This window comes from Dipodomys spectabilis, unplaced genomic scaffold, assembly GCF_019054845.1.
Source record: "Dipodomys spectabilis isolate Male_0828 unplaced genomic scaffold, ASM1905484v1 ptg000001l, whole genome shotgun sequence".
NCBI classification, from domain to species: domain Eukaryota; kingdom Metazoa; phylum Chordata; class Mammalia; order Rodentia; family Heteromyidae; genus Dipodomys; species Dipodomys spectabilis.
Window position 1 is genome coordinate 28,650,100 of NW_024870678.1, and position 20,870 is coordinate 28,670,969.

The following is a 20,870-nucleotide window of genomic DNA, read 5'->3' on the forward strand; positions in this document are numbered from 1 at the left end:
TTATCAAGCATTGTTGCCTCCTCCTTTGTTTCCCCTTCCCATCGCTTCCCATCCTCCCTCCCCTCCCCTCCCCACGCGCCAAAGTTGTAAAGTTCATTTTCAACATAACATCTTGTACATCCCATTGTTGCAATAGGTCCACCTGTATCCCTAGTTAAACGATTTGTTTTTGCCCTTCCCCTCCACAAATTATACCAACATCAAATACAGTGAAAACAGGGGTTATACTATGGGGGAGGGACACACAAAGCAACAAAGAAATATCTTATAAATATGTTAGACACAATAGCCAGAAAGAAAAAAAACATTTGAATACTTGTTGGATTCATTTCACTTAACATCAACTTATCTGACCATTTCTGCAAGTCTCAGACATAGACTAGTTATTGCAAATAGGAGATTGTATAATTGTCCAAAGGGGGTTGCCATAATGTTTCTGACATGCACTTATTATAATTTAGTCAAATTAACCTTCCTTACTGTTCCCTTTTCTCCTCCTCTTACCCTCTCCTATTCAACAGCTTTCAGTGGTTCCTTATGCCATTTTCACATATGGATACCATGTATAAGTTCACAGGTTTTATCCCATCATTCTCTTTCACTGTCGCCATAACCTCTAAACTGTCCCACGGTTAAAATCATGATGTGTGTGTGTGTGTGTGTGTGTGTGTGTGTGTGTGTGTTTAGGTATGTATATATCTACATGCTGTGTATCTGCATTCCACAAATAAGAGAAAACAGACAATATTTGGCTTTTATAAGAAACCTAGGGGCTGGGAAGGTGGCTCAGTGGTAGAGCGCTTGCCTTGCATGCCTGAGGCCCTGGGTTCAATTCCTCAGCACCACATAAGCAGAAAAAGCCAGAAGTGGTGCTGTGGCTCAAGTGGTAGAGAGCTAGCCTTGAGCTGAAGAGCTGAGGGACAGCGCCCAGGCCCAGAGTTCAGACCCCATGACCGGACCCCCCCCCCCAAAAAAAAAAAAAAAAGAAACCCAATATCATGATCTCTAGTTTTATCTATTTTCATGAAATAATGTTATTTTTATTTATGGATGAGTAATGTTCCATGGTATGTATATACCAAATGTTTTTCTTCTCCATTCGTTGACTCAGGTACCTTAGCCCATTCCACAGTTTTACTGTTATGAGCAGTTTCAATCACATGGTTATACAAGTATCTTTCTTATATATTGATTTATATTCCTTCATGGATGGGATGATGAGGTCATAAGGTAAGTCTGCATACTGATCTTCATAGTGGCTGCACTAGTTTACATTCCCACCAGTGTGTATGATGGTTCCTTTTCCTGTGCACCCTCACCAGCATTTGTTGTTTTCCTGATGATTGCTATTCTGACTGGGGTAAAATGGCATCGTAATGTAGTTTTGATTCGCATTTCCTTTGTGGCTAAGGATGTTAAACATTTCCATGTATCTATTTGTCAGTTGTGTTTCTTCTGAGAACTATCTGTCCAGTTCATTTGCCTATTAATTAATTGACTCATTTGTTTCTTTATACTTGAAGTTTCTTTTATGTCATTGTTAATTCTGAGTATTAATCTTTTATCCATTTAGTCCCTGATCATGATTTTCTTCCGTCTCGTGAGTTTTCTGTTGCCTTTAGTACTTGTTTCTTTTTCTGTGTAGAAACATTTTTATTTGTCAGTTCTCTCTTATTTCTGGGCAATTGGGTTCTTAGACAGTGGAGCCAAAACAAAACAGCCTGGAGAAAACACAGCTTCTTCTTACTGCTTAGAAAGTTATCTATATTCAGAAGGCTGAAAATATACCCTTATCTCTTACTCTGTACAAAAAAAACTTTACATGTATCAACAATCATAATGTAAGATCTGAAGCTTTAAAACTGCTACTAGGAAACGTAGGGAAAACTCTGGAGAATGTAGGCACAGGCAATTATTTTCTGAAGAGAACCTATACTATTATAGGCCAAGGCCTCAGTCAAGAAGAAGGTTCAGAGGAACCTGACTACAGTTTGATCAAGGAGAGAATCTGTCATCCCTGATGATGTGTCCACTTGCTACCTGGAAAGACAAGATTAGTGATTCTCCTGCTGCTTTCTATTTAAAAGGGGGAAGTGTGTGGCAGTGAACAAAGAAATGAGATGATTATAGATGTAGTAAGTGCCTTTTGGAACATGCATAATGAGAGACAGTGATTAGAGGAGGCACTTTAGATAAAGACATTGGGCAAGATCTGCCTGATTAGTTGACCTTTGAGGTGAAACTGAAAGTTGAGAGAATTAGCCTCCACATAGGGGTATATATTTTTTTTAACCAGGGATCATTTGGATATTTAAAACATCATTCTTGAACCACACAAAATACAGACAGGCCATAACAACCAATGGAAAACATACAGGTCTTGTCCTGGGAGTTGTACCACATGTTTGCACTGGCCTTACGTAGCCCATGGGCAGGCCTGAGATTCCCCACCCCTGAAAGAATGGGAGGCAAGGCACTTGAGAAGGAAGACACAGCACACAGTGGTCTGGAGGTGGGAAAGAGGCTGGCATGAAGGGCTGCAGAATGAAAGTGGGAGCCTGGCCCCCACACAGAACACAGTGGGCAGCACTAGGGGCAGAACTTGAAGTACCTAGCACAAAAGGAAGATGTGGGGCCTCCTGTTTAAAATCGATTAGGAATTTTAAGATGTTCATAATGATCATTAAGCCAAGCTTGGAGTTCCTCTGTACGTGGACAGCTGCAATGTCATGTGTCCACCGAGTCTGTCCTGGACAGATATTCACCAGGAGTGCCTTTCTCTCTTTACAACAGGAAGCGTGGAGGACACACGATTAAAGAGAAAAGCAGGCATCAGGTTGGACAGAACACTCAGATCACTGTGCGGAATTCAGATGGGGAAGAAATATAATATTTACATGATAATACCTAGAGATTTCAGAAGCTGATTATAAAGAGCTAACATCAAATGGGAAAAAGAAATCACACAGTGGCTAGAGATAGATCATATTACTATTTTCCTGGCTATTACATGTAATTATTCCTAATGGCTTCGTAACAAACCCCCAAAACCTTGAAATCGTATCTTCAGCTGTTACTGGCTAGTGGGAGCATGGTTAAGAAACACTGATGGGACTGGGAAAGTGGCTCAGTGGTAGAGCGCTTGCCTTGCATGCATGAGGCCCTGGGTTTGATTCCTCAGCACCACATAAGCAGAAAAAGCTGGAAGTGGTAGAGCTCTAGCCTTGAGCTGAAGAGCTGAGGGACAGTGCCCAGGCCCAGAGTTCAGGACCCACAACCGACAAAAAAAAAAAAAAGGAAAAAAGAATCACTGATACACAAATGAATTCCACTCTCTCTCTCTCCTAGCCAGTTGCAAATAAAATTTCTAGCTTACTCCAAACTCTTCATTCCAACCAAGCCTTTAGAAAAAAACACTGCTACTGTTTCTTTGAGATTCTAGCATCCCTTTCAATGTACAGATGTTTTCCTTTTCCAAGACTGGCTTTGGGAGGTCTGCTGTCCCTCCCTGAACTTGGGAAGTAATTTATCAGTTAGTTGTACATTTTAACCCTACACCATTCCACACCAGCACTAGAAAATCTGCCATGGAGCTAAATTCTTGACACTACAAGTTGTCATATGATGACTATAAATACATGTAAACTGAGTCTTGGAAAAACATACTCTTGGAGTAAATGATACCAAATACATTATTATAGCTGCTTCCAAAAATTTCTTAACACACATTTTAAGAAAAAAAAATTGTGTGCTTTCCTCTCTTTTAAGTAAGCTTACTTATGGTTCACCCAATCTTTGACAATATTTTTAAAACTCATTTATAATCTGTCTTGAAAGTGAATTCATTTGTTTATACAGTGATAATAAGCACTGTTTGAGTGTTAAATGGATCTAATATTTCCATAAAGGATCCTGAAGCCTGCGTTTTTCATTTTTATAGTCCTTCAACATTTCTAGTTAAGAAAAATGTTTCAGCGTTATTACTGACTTGATCTCTTTCTTCTGCAAGATCTTCCCTCCCACTCCTTCAACGCTTTTATTATTAAAATTTCTCTATAGTTTATAAGCCCTCAAGGTGCTCAAAATATTTTTACTAATATATCAGCTTATTATTTATGACAGTGCTTGTGTTTTGCTGAAGGAAGACTAACGATGTCTGAGTTATCATGATTCATGAAAGTATTTTATGATACTGATATAAAACATTCAGATGAAGAAATGGAATGGAATTATCTTTCCCAAAGAAATTATTTTGAATTCTTATTTCCCGCCAATATTCTATAATCCAAATTTGAACATTAATAAAATTATTTCATTAGGCTGAAAAGAATGTCTTTAAGAGACAGCATGATAAGATTTACTGTCTGTCACCCTACTCCTTCCATTAGTCCAAATCCTACCTTTTCACAAAAACAGCTCACCTCCTCTTACTTTGTAGATGAAGTCTTCACAACTTCCTTTGAGTTTTGATGGTACTTCCTGGTGGGAGCTTGTAACAAAGTGTAAGATTACATCATTAGCCACAAAGCAAAGAAGAGGAGGAAGGAATGAGGTCCCACATCCAATCGTGGAGGACACACCCTCAACAAACGAAATACTGGTCACCACGCCACTCCCCTTCCCAGCTGCACCATGAAAATTCCGGCACATTGACCTCTCCAGGACAGTCCTTACTCGGGCTAGCTTAGTCTCATGTGCTGCTTTATCAGACTCTTATACCTGGGAGGGTTTACAGTGAACAGAAACTTAGGTAGCTAATCATTCTAGAAGCCAGAAGGCCCCAGGTTAAGGGCCTACTTGTTCATCATCCCGGGGTGGGAGGTGAAAGGGCAAAGAGAGCTTGTGTGGGTGAAAGAGAGAAGACCCCAAACTCACCCTGGTCAGGAATCCACTTCCTTGGTCACCAGTTCTCATGATCTAATCTGCTCTTAAACATCCCACCCCTTCACAGCATTTCACTGGCGATTATCTTTCCACCAGATACATATTAGGAGTGAGGATGGGGCATGGGTAAACCATAGCATTAGCGTTTCCATGGGGACAAGAGGCATAGAGAAATTGTGATGGACAGCAGGGTCCTTTATGTGGAGAAAGTAAATGAGGTTCTGTAGCAGTTTTAGGAATAATTAAGCTTATGAATAAATAGCCAATTTTTCTTCCTGGTAACTTAATCTATTCACAAGTTATAGAATACTGCCCTGAGCAAACTAAGGCAGAAACAGAGACAGAGATGAGTGTCTCTTTCCACAGTGTCAGAATTCATTGAATACCAATAAATCTACAAACTATGTCAATGTCCTTGGCATTAATTTGCAGAGTACTACTGTTTTTCCTTGGTTGACCTGAGCCAGTTTGCAGTTTCTTTCAACCTTAATTGCTAATATTAATTCTCAGGCCACACCTTACACTTTAGAAATATAGAGCTAATGAGATTTTGAAGAAAGGGTTAAAGCAGCTGTAGGACGTAACGCGGTCTTGGCTGATGATTAGAGTAAGGAGTTTCCACAGGTGGTTAAATGAGATAGTAGGAACCTAGTTACTGAGCTGTTAGGCCTGGTAGTGTCACAACTCAGCTGCTTTGTAACACAAAGCTGATTCCATGCTTGCTGGACTGGTCTGATGGTAGTTCAGGTGGGTCAAGAAAGCATACTAGCTTAGCTGAGGGCCAGAGACACAGTCAGAAGTTGATTGCTTATAGATCCGACATGCAAATGAGATTGTATGATGGGTTTGATGCCCTAAATACTGAATATCCTAATGTGAAGTATCCATTCTTGTCCTTCCTTTGATTTGCTTTTCATGAGAGAGTTCCGTGATTCCTGGGTCTGGTGTGTTGTATAGATTCATGGGTCCGATTTGGGGGGATATGGCTTTGCTACACCCATGTGTCCATATATTCCTGACTTAATTTGCAGAGTTCATAGGTGGTAATCCTTTATTTGCAGAAATACATTATTTATCAGTCTGCCCCATGGTTTATGCCGGACAGATGGTGGTTGTTTACTTGCACAAACAAGAAGTAGAGTCCCTTGCCTCATCATCTGCACTCAAAATGGAACAAATTGCTGTCATATAAAAATGGAATCATGCAGGGCAGAGCACAGCCTGAGAGCTACTGAGAGCCACCGTTCTGTAAGATGGAGTTACTTAGAGCCCACAACAGCTTGATCACCACACATTCTTAGACTGCATCCATATCGTGGCTATTGTGAATAGTGCTGCAATGAAAATGGAGGGGAGGTACACAAATACATCTTTGAGAGAGCAATGTGATTTCCTTTGGATGTCTAGCCAGAGGAGAATTTTCTACATCATTCGATAGTTCTATTTTTAATATTTAGAAGAACTTCCAGACTATTTTTCATAATGGTTCCATCAGTGATGGTAATCCTTCTTTATGTTACACTGAGAAAGATGGATTCTGCATGATTTATTTATAAGAGTTCTTGCTGACAGTGAGAGAATGGGGTTAAACGCTAAGAGGAACGGAAAATGTTTGGAATGGCTTAGGGTCAATCATGAGTCACCATGAGATGAGTAAAGATTGCTACATTGCCAGAGTGCGACTGAGGTTAATTGGCACAGATTTGTAGCTTGTGACTCCATCTTTGCTCAGTAGCTTTAGAATTAAAAGGTGGTAGATGTAGTTAAAGGCCAAGGAAGGGGAAAATTCACAAGTATTAGTGGGACTGAAGTTGATGTGGGCAGAAGAAATCGTAAAGAGACCAAAGGGCTGAAGATCAAAGTGATGGGAGAAAGAAAAGGTCTGTTCACATTAAAGATGAGGGAGGAAGGCTGAGAAAATTACAGCCAGTCAAAGGTAGAGACTGTGACCTGAAAGATATTTTGAGTGTTGATGTGGCCTGAGGTGTAGCCATGCCCTAGTGTGTAATTAAGGTGAGACATGGAAGGCTTTTGAGTTGCGATAGCTATTTCAGAAGTCATCACTGTATCACTGGGAATGTACACCCCTATAGCAGTGGATGGGGGTGTACATAAAAGAGGAATGCAGTGGTTTTAGTAGATGATGCTAAAGGCAAATGATATGAAAGAAAGAAAAAAAAGTATCTTTCTCCCTATCTTAGAATCATAACTGAGGCTTCTAACGGAGGCTGATCAGTAAGAGAAGAGTACACAGATTTATTTCATGTAAGTTGTGCTAGCACAAAAACTTCCACAATGAAATGAAGACCCAAAGAAACAGAGAAGACAGTGTCATTTCATGCTAGATTTGATGAAGAGACGGCAGTGATGAGAGGCAGAACTGGATCCAGGGGGTATGGTAATAAATTATGGGAGAACTTAGGCCTGTGTTCAGGTTCTGCTTTGGGTCCTGGCTCTTCAAGGATGCCTTAGTTCATTTACTGCCGCTATAACAGCTGATAGAGTAATTTATGAACTTTAGATGTTTATTTGTCTCATGGTTCTGGAAGCTGGAAGATCAAAGCCTGTATCTGGTAAGGGCATTGGTGCCATGTTATTCAGTGGTTGGAGATACTACATGACAAGCTAAGATGAGATGGAGAAAGAACACAGAACAAGGATGTACTCAGCCACTTGATCAGGAACATATAGCTGCCATAACTAACACTCTGTGTCCTAACAATATTAAGCCATTCTTTGACATAATCACCTCTTCATTGGTCTCATGTCTCAGTTGTAACTCCAATTATGGTAGATTGTGCAGTTAACAATAAAGATGGTGGAGGAAGATGGATATTATCCTAGGCGCATCATCAGAATTCCATGATAAAATGAGATAGAAGTATCATTTATGAACAACATGTAAGGGGATACATAAAAGAATTCACCATAGTAAGGATCTGAAAAAGTTAGCTAAAATGCGAAGGTTGTTTAAAAGACGTGTTAGGTGAGGATGAAGGAATAGAATATTTACAACATTTCATTTGCTAGATTAGCAAAGTCAGCTACTTCTAACATTTTAATTGCAAGATGGAATAATTATAATCTTTCCTGCTTTCTGTCTAAGCTTTGATTAGGACTGTTTTTCACTGATAGTCTTAGATTTTGGTGGGAAGAATGGAGGACAGGAAAAATCACCTTAAACCAGAATTTAAGTACAGTTTTTAGCAAGTGCATGTCTTGTGGCCCTTATTAATTCATTAGAAAGTATCCCAAACTTCTCATTGTTTATATTTCTGGTGGAATCACCATATCCTACTGAAGTAGAAAACGTTTGAATTTGGAAATGAAAAGCCAAGTTCTGTCTTTCAGTTACAGACGACCTGTCATTGGCAACTATACAAAACAAGAAAACAATGAGCATAAAGGCTAGAAAGGTTGTTTTGTCTGCTCCCGCCTCCTCTGGCCAATGTTTCTAATGCTAGGAAAATCGCTATAAGAAAACGCTGATTCATTCTTGGTTGAGTGAGTGTAGTTTGTTTTTGGCAGCCTTGCATCTTTAGATGTGATTTTGGGATATTGGCCAATATGCATAAAACCCAGCGCCATTACCATTTCTCTGGCCTCAGCATCCTAGACTGGTTTTTTCAGCTGTCTGCTTTACATTGTTTTTTTGTTTTTTTTTTCTTTCTTTCTTTTTCTTTTATTCAGTAAGTCTAGTGCATTTAGATTGTGTCATTAGCTTTTAAGGTAAGGTTTGGAGAAAATCCATCTTGCTTTGGATGACTTATTACCTTACTTATTGTTAGCCTCCTGGTGATTCTTTTAATGTTAATTTAATTTTTTGTGTATGTCATATTTTTCCATTATGACTGCTAAGGTTCTTCTGAGATTTTCTTACTGATTTCAACCTATCTATAGAATTCAAAGGTCTGTGAATTTCAGCTTGTTGAAAATGATGAAACTGATATAAAAACAGAGGTTGTTTTGCAATTAAAAACAAAGGTAATTACTGAGAATGGCTAGATGCCAATGGCTCACACCTGTAATCCTAGCTATTCAGGAGATTGAAACCTGGAGGATTGTGTTTTGAAACCAGCCCTGAACAGAAAAATCTGTGAGAGTTCATCTCCAATGACCCAGCAAAAAGCAGGACTTGAGCTAGTAAAGCACTAGCTGAGCAAATAAACTGAGGAACTGTGAGGCCCTTGAGTTCAAATCCCTACCAAAAGAAAAATTATATACTTAGAATGTTTTTAGGATAATGAAATGTCCTACTTAGAAGTATTCCTATGTTCTCTCTGGAGTCTACTGACTTCTATATTTAAGACATAAACCTTGTTAGTCAGGGTGCTGTTAAACACTGGTTTTAGTACTTACACCTATTCCAAATGGTAATGTTTTGATGCTCTATTTATGTGCCAAATGATTTGTTGTTTTTGATAGAATCTTGATTTATGTGTTTTTGCTTCCTTGTGTTTCTCTGTATAGCATTTATTCATGTTGGCACTTAATAGTTAAAAATCTCCTTTTAAGAGTAAACATGTTAAGGAAATAGGTACCATCATCCTAGGTCATAACTTGAACAAAATAACCACTGGGAGATGGAAAGCATGTGTAGTTTTGTTTTACCTTGGGTTCTTCATGCTTTGTTTAAATTGTTAGTAATTAGAATGGTGTGTTTTGCCTTTGAGGTATTTTTACATCATTGTAAATAGTTGGTTACAAGGTGTTCCACTGTGGCTTTGTGACATCAATACTAGGAATCTTCAGAGCTGAAGTCATCCTAAAGCACTTTATTTAAGGGCCTACTTGCTCTCAAATACTGTGGTAGTTAGCATTTCTGAATTCTCTATTAGTCTGCACCTTAGTCTTGCTTTTGTCATACATTTGAATGAGAAGAAAAGACCATTCTGCCACCTGTCCACATTTTTGAGGCTCTATGAGGTGTCAGCATTTAAGTGAAGAATAATATAGTTTGACATAAGGAACAGGGAGAGAACTCTACATGCACTTATATGTAGCTATACAGACCCAAGAAAAACTTGAAAATATGCTATTTTGTCCATATTTGTTCTCAAGGAATAAAACTTTAAGTACCCCTGACTAGTTTCTCAGAAAAACCTAAGAATAATCTTACAAATCATGATGGTTAGTAGATTGAAGAGCAATAATTTGTAAGGTCCGTGTCTCTGCCACCTCCGCTTCGAGTAAGGGGATTCATGGACTCTCCTGCATCTTGCTTTCCCATCAGGAAATAATTTACTCTTTTATAGCATACTTGTGCCATTTAAACATTGAGTCATTTGTGTAGTAATGTGTTTCTTTCCATTTCCCCTTCCCATCATAATTGCATTAGCTACCTGCTTTTAAAAAATGTGAACAAAGTATTATATCTAATGTAAGACAGATTTGAATTTGATTATATTCATAATGGTCCGTGGGTGGTCCTCTTTTTCTGTTTTCTTTTCCTTTTTTTTAAACAAACCATCGCATTAGCACTATAAAATAGAGAATTATTAGGACCTAACATTAGGTAGCAAATTAGACCGATTGTGTCTAAATATTTTAACACTTTTGGTGCAAAAGTAGGCTTAAGTCATTTTCTTGGCCCTATTCCATCAAAAGAATTACATCCATCTAAGCTGAATGTAATCCCTGGTTGCTGAGGGATGAGTTATTTTCCACATTTTCTTTTAAGACTTCATAAACTTTCTAGCACTACAGAATTAATACTCCTTAGATAACAGATTTGGTTGGTAGTTTTTCTCCTTCAATGTAAAAAAATGTTGATAAGATAAAAATGAGTAGATTCACGTAAGCATTAGAAACAATTTTAATTTCTGCTATAATTTTTTGGGTAAGTGGATATTTGTTGTAGTAGAAGAGAGGTGGAGAGAGATTATGTTTTGGTTTGATGGTTGGTTTTGCTTTGGTCTTCTATGTCCTAAATATATTTGAATAAAGAACATGATATGGAATTAGACTTAAACTTTTGAGCGAATTGTTATTTTTTTTCCTCTCAAACAAGAGTCCATATAGGAACTATAGATAAGCTAGGAGAACATTATGTTCAATTGATGAAGCCAGTCATCAAAGTCCACACACAATGTGAACTTATGTCCATGAACATTTCAGAAACAAACAAACTCATCGATGAATGCTGGGCAAGTTTTAAGGGCTGTGTAGTGTATGTGGAGTTCCTTGTTTAAGTAATGAACAATCTACTCTGTAATTAGACAACGATGAAAGTTACTCCACTCTGTGAATATGCTAATGACTACTAAATAACCCCGAGGCATATCAGGTAAGGATCTTGATTTGTGCACCTAGTCTTTTCAACAACCTAAACAACTCAGAGTGATAAAACTGGAAACCCAGATATAAAACCAAGCTTGAAAACCACTGGCCTAAGAGATAAAAATGTTACCAGTGCTGGGCTTGGAGATGGCCAAAGTAAAAACTAGAATACATGGCTTCATTTAGTAGTTCTTACTGTCCTAAGAGCAGATAGAGAAATGATTGGGTCATACATAAATGCTTATCCTTACACAGAATCTTCTTTGCTTTGCATTTCTAATGTAGAAAGTATCTTCCATTTTTCCCTCTGCACAAGATAATAAAGAGAAATATGTGAGCTTGGCTGTCTGTAGTGTGATACTCAGTGCAGAAAGGTGAATGTTGTTTGCTTGGTTTATTTCCCAGTCCTAGGTATTCCTTCTCTGAACAGTCCCTTCTTTATCCTCATCTTTCTTCTTTTCATTGTTCCTATCCTGTCCAGTAAGATCTTCAAATCTACAAACCACCATTGCTCACAGCAACCCCATTCCTCCAGAGCTACTTGAGCTTTTCATTAGTAGCTTTTCACTGGCACAGCTGGTTCATAGTCTGGGTGATCTAGATCCCTCTAACTTCAGATGATTATAGTTTATTTTCAGCTATTTAGAAAAAGGCTTGACGTTGTGAATCTAATGGCAAGTCCTAATGAGAGCAGGGGCTGTCCATGCTGGACATATTTGTTTAAATAATTTGACAGTTGATAAAGTTTATTATAAATAGCTTGGGCTTATTCAGACCTCTTTTCTTGTTTAGCAAGCCTAGAAAGAATGAAAAGTTTCCCTTGTTTATTAGAAGCAAACATATTTAGATGGAAAGGGAGCAGATAGAAGGTAATACAGCTCTATGCAAGTTCACACAGAAAACTGGTTATCTACATGCAGAGGACTGACGCTACACTCTCATCCCTCACCTGTAGCAGTACCAACTGCAAAGGAGCAAAGATCTGAATGTAAGACTCTGGCTTTGAAACTACCACAGGAAGATATAGGGAAAGCCCTGGAAGATAAAAGTACAGGTAATTCTTTTCTGATGAAGACATTGTAGCTGTGGAAGTAAGCAAGAAAGGACACATCAAATTAAGAAGTTTTGGCAGGCAAAAGAAACAATTACCAGAACTAAGAGACACCCCATAGAATGGGAGAAAATCTTTTCTACCAGTTCAACAGATAATGGATTAATATGTAGGATACATGAAGAGCTTAATAGATTAGCAATAGAACAAGTAATACAATTAATAAATGGCAAACAGACAGTTCTCAGAAGGAGAAATATGAATGGCTAATAAGTCCATGAAGAAAGCTCAACCTCCACAGCCATAAAGGAAATGCAAATAAAAATAAGTATATGTCATATACATCTTAAAGTTTCCATTTCCTAAAACAAGTTAGAGAGTCTTAGACATTCTTGTCATGGAGGAAAAGAGAGAGAATGGAGACCAGGAGCACACAGCAGAGGAAACAAATCTGCCTATCATTCAGGCTATAACTGAAGGAAAATCTTTATAAAGATAAGAGACTGGGGCTTACTCAATGGTAGGTTCAGCAGCAAATTAGAAGGCATCATCAATGTGTTCATTCAGTTTTGTAATGAGTCTTTACATATATCTTCAGAAGGACTAAAGTTGGTATCTGTGTTGCAAAGACTAAAATTGGTGATACATGGAAAACTGGGGCTTTGAGAACTATTTGTGGGAAAAGATAAGGAGAAACTACTACAAACTCAAGTCGGTGGTAATTGCAGCACATTTCAAGCTGAATGATTATGAAAACTAATCTTCTTGAAATGTCTAAGGAAACGATAATGTTGTCCATCAACACTGACAATCTATTCTATGTCTGCATGGCTGGGAAAGGACAAAGAGAGGATTCTTTCCAAGGCAGAGCCCAGTGTGGAGCCTGTTCTCTCTTGGCTCTTCTTTCTTCCTTTCTTCCTTTCCTCCTTCCCTTCCCTTCCCTTTCCCTTTCTCTTTCTCTTTCCCTCTCCTTCCCTCCCTCTCTCCCTCCTTCCCTCCCTCCCTGCTTACCTTCCTCTCTCCTTTCCTTCCTTCCTTCCTTCCTTCTTTCCTTCCTTCCTTCCTTCCTTCCTTCCTTCCTTCCTTCCTTCCTTCCTTCCTTTCTCCCTCCCTCCCTTCTCTTTCTTTCTTCCTTTCTTCTCTTTCCTTCCTTTCTTTCCTTTCTTTCTCTATTCTTCTTTTCCAGTGTGGCTGTCAGCTGGCTCATATGTACTAGAATGCATGTGGAGCACCAGTGTGAGCAGTCTGCTGTCCTCATTTCTCACCTTTGTTAAACAATACCCAGAATATTTTACCCTGTTGCCACCATGCAGTTCATAGCAAATCACTTGTGATAGGTCTCAGCCAGTGCCATTTCCAAAGCTAAGCTTCCTTCTTGGCCCAAGTTGAGAAATACTGGGAATTCTCTGTGCCGTATTTTCACCAGGAAATAAAAACAATAAACTCTTCGGGCTATATTTGGTGATGAGTCCCCACTGCTATGTGTTTTCATGATATGTATTGTATCTTATTCCACAGAACGTGGTAAACTACCCCCATGGTGTGGCATCTAACTCACTCCTGTTCCGATTTTAGTACAGTTACTCCTTCAACCTGAATGAGAATTGTCGCTTCTTACCCTTGTAGACAACATCTGGAGAGGATGTGCGAGACTTCACCAAGGTGCTGAAGAACAAGTTCAGGTCAAAGAAATACTTTGCCAAACACCCTCGGCTTGGTTACTTGCCGGTCCAGACAGTTCTCGAGGGGGACAACTTAGAGACGTGAGTTCAATTTAAAATGAATATGTATGATATTGTCTCTATCTGTTAGGTGGTACTGGGAACTTTACTGAGGGCCTTGTACTTGCTAGGTAGAAGCTCTACCCCTTGAGCCATGTTCCTGTCCTTTTGCTTTTAACTTGTTTTTCAGGTACTGTTTTATGCATTAGCCAAGGTCTGCCTTAGATCTCAATCCTACAACCTCCTCTGAAGCAGCTGGGGTTACAGGCATACATGACCATGCCCCACCCATGGCTCTTTTATATGACAATTAGCAACACCAAAGAGAAATCATTTGATATCCAAAAGATGTGTGTCCTGGTAAAAATGTTCATTTTATAAGAGGTTGAGGATACAATTAGTTTTTTTTGGGGGGGGGGTCCGGTCATGGGGCCTGAACTCTGGGCCTGGGCGCTGTCCCTCAGCTCTTCAGCTCAAGGCTAGCCCTCTACCACTTGAGCCACAGCGCCACTTCCGGCTTTTTTCTTTTTGTTTATGTGGTGCTGAGGAATCAAACCCAGGGCCTCAGGCATGCAAGGCTCTACCACTGAGCCACCTTCCCAGCCCCTACAATTAGTTTTTCAGCCATGAGTTTTCATTATTTTTTTTGATGATGGCACAACTGAACGTCCAGGCCTAACACCTTGAATGTTTCTATATTGGTCAACTCTTGTTCTGGTTCATCTTTTTTCCTTTTAAAAATACTTTCATCTGGAGTGAACAAAGGAAGGCATTAGCAAGACTCTGCCTCAAAAGTGAATGAAGGAGGAGGGGAGGGAGGAGGGGAGGAGGGAAGGGATGGGAGGGGATAAACAAAGGAAGGGATAACAGTGCTCCATAGGAAATACACTCATTACCTGGCTCACTCGTGTGGCTCACTCATGTAACTGTGACCCCTCTCTACAGTACCTTTACAATAAAAAATATCTATTAAAATAAAATGTAAATGAAGGACTAACTACAATAAATGAACAAATAATAAAAGTAAAACAAAATAAACAAACAAGATAATGAATGCATAAGACCAGCCAGGTGCCAGCAGCTCACACCTGTAATCCTAGGTACTCAAAGGCTGAGATCTGAGGTTTCTGTTTTCAAGCCAGGCCAACAACAAAGCCAAGAAATTTTCATCTGCAACTAACCTGCAAAAAGCTGGAAGTGGAGATGTATCTCAAGTGGTAGGGTACCAGCTTTGAACAAAGAAGCTCAGCAAAAATGTGAGATCCTGAGGTCAAGCATCATTACTGGCGTGCATGTGTGTGTGTACATGCACCTGCATGCGCACGCACACACACATACGTCAAATACCAGCATCAGTACGCCTGCCAAGACCATTCTCTTGGGCTTCATGTGGAGAAAATGAGCTGGTATTGCTACTTGTCCGCAGGGTGGCAGTTAGAGAACAATAAAGTTTTGGCAGAAGAAAAAACCCTCAGATGAGCATAAAGCCTGAAATTTTCTATTTCATGAATAGAGAAAATTGCAGTATATGAGTATGGATTGAGTGAAATTTTTGCCAAGTAGAACTTTCTTTTAACTTTCAAAATTCATAGTTCATTTTATTTTGTATGTGAAAAACAATCAGAAAACGGTAATGATGTCATTTGTTCGGATGATCTATGCTTTATAGATGTCAAAATAGCAAAATAGATGATTTGGCCTACTTTCTTTCTTAAAGACCAAGAACTTTATGTGTATTTCTCTTTTACATGACTAGGTTCATATATATAATACACAACTAGAGCATGAAAAGCAATTCAACTTTTCCAATAGTTAGTGGACATCAGACTATACACTACGTGTTCCTGATTGTTTCTGTGTTATACTTTGCAGCAGATTTTATGAAAATGATATTCCTTTAAGGAGAACTATTTAAATAACTTTTGGAAAATCAAATGGTTGGTTCATTTGTTTGCTTAATGAATATGCTTTTTGCCTTTTTCTTAAAAGGTTGTATGCTAATCATTATTTGTTTTAGTACCACAAACAGTCTTAACTGTGCTGAACACCTTATGAAAAATTGTTACTTCTATCTGTATCAGAGCCAATTAACCTTTTGGCTGGCTATTTGGAGCACAGAAGTATGCTTTAATTTATGAGATGATTTGATAAATTTGAACTGAGCTATGTGCTTTGCACTCTTTGATACACCATTGACACCTGTGTCCCAAATATCTACAAGGTTACTGTGAAGCATGCAGAGAGACACACATTTGATGTTCCTTTTACACATTTTTATTAGGCCTCTTGATGTCAAAATAGTCATTGATATCAAGCATTCAATTCTGAGTGACTCTTTTAGAGGAAAAATTAACAGAGAAGAAATACCAGAAAAATGTGTGCTCCAATTTTGAGGCATAAGGTGTAGTGCCTCACCTTGCTTAATGTAAATTTTCAATGAAAAGGAAACAAGGGAAAGAAAGAAGGAATTATAGGCTTTGTGGCACATGCTTGTAACCCAGCACTCAGGAGGCTGAGGCAGGAGGGTTGAATGTATAGCTTGGGCTGCATAAGTAAGGTCCAGATTAGCTTACCTGGCCACATAGGGAGACCCTGTCTTAAAAAGAAGGAGGGTGGGAGGAAGGAAGGAAGGAAAGAGAGAGAGTAAGAGAGAGAGAGAGAGGAGAGAAGTGAGGGGAGGGACGGGAAGGGAAGGGAAGGGCAGGGAAAAGAAAGGAAAGAAAAGGGAAAAGAAGGAAAGGGATTGAGTCAGATGCCAGAGCCCTACTGGAAAAGATTTATGGATTTATGGGGTACTGGATATAATGAGTGGGTTTTCTTCATTTTAGAATCCTAGCTGAAACTCCAGATTTGTTATGGTTCATTTTTCTGCTGAGTCTTTTCTGGTACAGGTACACTTAATCTTCTGGTGTAACAACTTGTATGAGTAGTTAGTTAAAAAATATTGATTTTCTTTATTCTCCTATTTGTAGGAGGAATGCATTAGTGAAAAGCCAGTGAAGCGGTAAAGGGCTTGAAGTTGTTTATGGGGCCTATTGCATTTTATTTGGCCTCTTTTTGCCTTTATCCTTGCAAATCGCAATGTTTTATCCTTTGACCACTAATTATATGGGCATTCATGAAAAGGATTTATGAGTGAATGAGTAATTACTAAAAGGAGTAAACATATCCATGATAACATTTATTCATTTAATTTTATAAGTATATATGCAAACCTTTCTAAATATAAGCAAGTAAAATTAGAGAATGTACTGTTAAAAATAATAAACCTGACAAACTAAACAAGTGGCAACAGCTATTTGAGAGTCATGAGAAATTATTGGCTAAAAAATTAGGTTTGTTTCCCTGAAGATTAAAGAAAAAAAAAAAGTGAAATAGCTCCATCTCTGGTATAGCACAGGTAAGTTTCATAGCTTCCTAAAGATCTGAGGAAATGTAATTGTGAGGTGGGCACCCTGGATTGGAGGCAGGGACCTGAAAGTCGAATGAGGCCATATACAGAGTGTTTGATGGTCTCAGAGCAGGGGGAGAGTTTCTGGGCATTTTTCAAAACCTGGATGTATGATGGCTGGGAAACAAGGCCGGGAAGCTAAGCACAGTGGAAAGAATGAGAGCGGAGAAAGCAATGGGAGCCAGACCACAAAGGATGAGCCAGGTGTCTTGAGAGAGGATTTGAGGAGCCCGGGAGAGTTCCTCTGGAAGAGCAATGCTGGAACCCTAGTAAACTGCTATGGAACAAGGCAAATGGTGAAGATGAAACACAGAAGTATAAGCAGGGGACTGCTGGGAATTGAAGGCACCGAAAGAAGCACTAAGCTCATAGGGATTGGGCTATGTTTCATATAAGAATTATAATTAGTAGAGTTGATCCCTTGCATATTAGAATGGGATGCATCAAACCACCCTGCTCAGCCACCACACACAATGCGTCTGAATTATGACATCTGGGCTAACACAGTTTAGTCTTATCATTATCTATCTCTATGACTGATTGGTTAAGGGATGGATTGGCTAGTTCTAGGAATAGAACCTAGGCAAGTGTTGTATCACTAAGCCACACCTCTAGTCCTGACCTTATTTTCAACCCCATTCAGTTGTAGGTTCTAACTGTCCAATGCCTTGATTTTTCACTTGAGAATTAAGTGTGGAATCTCATTACTTGATTTTTTTTCCCTGCAAATCAAAATGCTCTGAATTCAAGGAAGCCTGTTGTTTGATTTTTTTTACATCTGTTTCTCAGAAATTTTCCATAACAAATAAGCTGGAAATATTTTTTAAAACTTTACTTGTTTTTTGCCTTTGCCATTTTTATCTTCATTCATAAATGATTTTTCTACTGACTTTACAGAGACCAGTCAATCAAGTTTCCACAAAGCTTTTTCAAGATCCAGGACAATAAAAAAAAAATATATATATATATATATATATATAAAAGTACAATTTTTCTTCTGTGTTTCAGGCTTGTGTTAAGTTTTGAAGTTCAGAAATGATCCCTTATAATGGTTCTGGTTCTAGAAAGTAAAGCAAACTTGTCACCTCCCACTTCACATCCTTGTGTCAGGCTAATGAAAAGTACTCATGAGATGTGGTATAGAATACTCTGTTGTTTGATTATTTCTGTGTCTGTTTCACTCATGTACAATTAAGTACATTCACAGAATATGTAGTCTGGGAAACACAGTGCATGCATGCCCATTTTTGACAGACCATTTGGGAGGCTTAGTTTTTCCATCAAGTAAGAGAGCTTCCCATCTCTTTCTGGTCTTTGCCACACACACACACACACACACACACACACACACACACACACACACACACACACACACACACACACACACACACACACACACACACACACACACACACACACACACACACACACACACACACACACACACACACACACACACACACACCTGGCACTTCACTGTAGGAGGTGATGAGATCATTAACCTTTTCTTAAGTATGTACACATCACAGAAAAAGAATCAAGGAAGTATAGAGTCATTTTGCTTCAGTCAGCATTAGCTTTTGCAGGAAACTTTAATGAAATAGACAACTAATTATTTTTGAATATGTTTAAAGTTCAGCATTCATTTGTTTACCCCAGCTCCTTCCCCATTAAGTTAGGGTTTGGATTTGTTTCACATTTGGAACGATTGTTCTCAAAGATGTCTCATGGAGACTGGGGACTACTGAGAGAGGTACAGGGGGTTTGGGTTTGTCGCCTGTGCAATGATCCAGCCTTAGACAAAGTGCATGGTTCAAGCAAAACACATTTTCCCATGTCCATTTTCTAGATTGAACCACTGGGTACGGCTGTGTTGGATGAGTGCGTGTCCTTCTCAGCGAACTTGCTCTCAGTGTACCGAAGTGCTGGGGTGCTTCTGGCCAGATGCAGGGCGAGGCCTGTGGCTTGCAGCTGTTTCCCCATAGATCTGTGCAATTGGCTTAATTGACTTCTTTGGGTACATTTGAGCTTGAAGTTGTACACAAAATATTGGATAAAAAATCAGAAAAAATGTGTTACTTCAGCTCTGCCATTACTATACACACACACACACACACACACATACACATACATATATATCACATCACCTTTTATTATATTTCTTCTCTAGGAAAGAAATAAAAAAAATATGATTGCATCTCCCCTAAGAATACTCTAGAATGCCACCTTTAAAATTATCCTATCATTTTGAGCAATTTTAGAACATTCTACTCTGTATTGCTAGCCTGATAGTAACAAATATTCTGTGAAAAGGGTCAAACGCCCCTTCCTCCTCAAAGGCTCCCCTGCCCTTCCCAAAGGACTCTTGACATCAGAGCATCTTCTCTAGAATAAGTGGTGACTTCAGTTGCTTTCTTATTTCACCATGGTGAATGGTCAGGGTAGCCACCTGTGAGTGGAAAGCAACTGAGCATCCTCTGCCCCCATTCCCCTCCCCCACATCTGTGTCTGGAATTGCTCTAAAGTGTTTGTTCTGTGGCTTTTGTCTCCCTCTCCCCTTTCTACAGTCCTATCACCCTCATCAGTATGTGGCCAGAGCACTATGAGTGAGTATTCCCAGCCCTTGTGCAGAAGGGTGTTCTGAGCAGGTGTACTAGCACTGGGGTGATTACTTAATTCTTATCTGAAGTACTACCTCTGCATTCTGGGTAACGATTCTGGTGGTGTGTTTGCATGGCGAATTCATTATTTAACTAAACTAACATTCCTGCTAGTCATGTTTACCAATGTCTGGGCATAAATATAGTGTTTTTGTTTGTTTTCTTTTACAGCCCCTCACATTCCCCCCAGCTATTTCATGATGACACTCACTCAAGAATAGAGCAGTATGCTACCCGGTAAGAAATGGATGGGACTTTTTGCACTGCCATCCAGAATTGATCTATTTGTGTATGAATCTGATACAGTTAACATACCTTTATGGAAAGAAGTTTGGCAGGAATCTGGGCCATCATCTTTTCATGGGGTAATTTCACGTTACCAAGCACATTGCTATTTATTCTGAGCTGTAAATCTCAGCAGGCAGTGATTACAGAGCTCATGAGAACCCAGACACTCTACAGGCAGGATTTAGATAATGTAACCTAGTTTCAGTGAATGGAAACAGGGATTGGAAGTATTCTCAGGAGATGGTGCACATATGAATTACAAACTGTAATTAAATTTATGCTAATGTTTTATGAGCGAGGCTTGTTTTAGCATCTCCAAACAATAAAAAAAAAAAACAGACTGTTCTGTGATCCTTGTAAACCAACTAGGTCTAACAAATGCTAGTTAAGCATTATGAAAATAATAACATTCGAAGTGAGTCTAAGTTAACAATTTTTGGACAAAGGCATATTGGGGCTGATGGGAAAATCTACTAAAAAGCATCGGCAGGGAAAGAATGTGGCTTGTTTACTGCTCCACAGGAAGGGGTGTGAAG

General features: G+C 39.1%; 1 protein-coding gene across 3 annotated transcripts in view; it reads left to right on the forward strand.

Annotated features, from left to right (window-relative positions):
- The window catches only part of Utrn (utrophin), a 425,153-nt gene that overhangs the window by 382,350 nt on the left and 21,933 nt on the right, over positions 1 to 20,870 (forward strand). For 2 of the 3 annotated variants that reach the window (XM_042693071.1, XM_042692992.1), the window contains 3 exons: positions 13,841 to 13,977; positions 19,954 to 19,992; positions 20,218 to 20,283. In XM_042693071.1, the coding sequence (XP_042549005.1) occupies positions 13,841 to 13,977; positions 19,954 to 19,992; positions 20,218 to 20,283 (242 nt within the window). The remainder of the gene's footprint in view (positions 1 to 13,840; positions 13,978 to 19,953; positions 19,993 to 20,217; positions 20,284 to 20,870) is intronic. The other variant, XM_042693156.1, reaches the window with a different exon arrangement.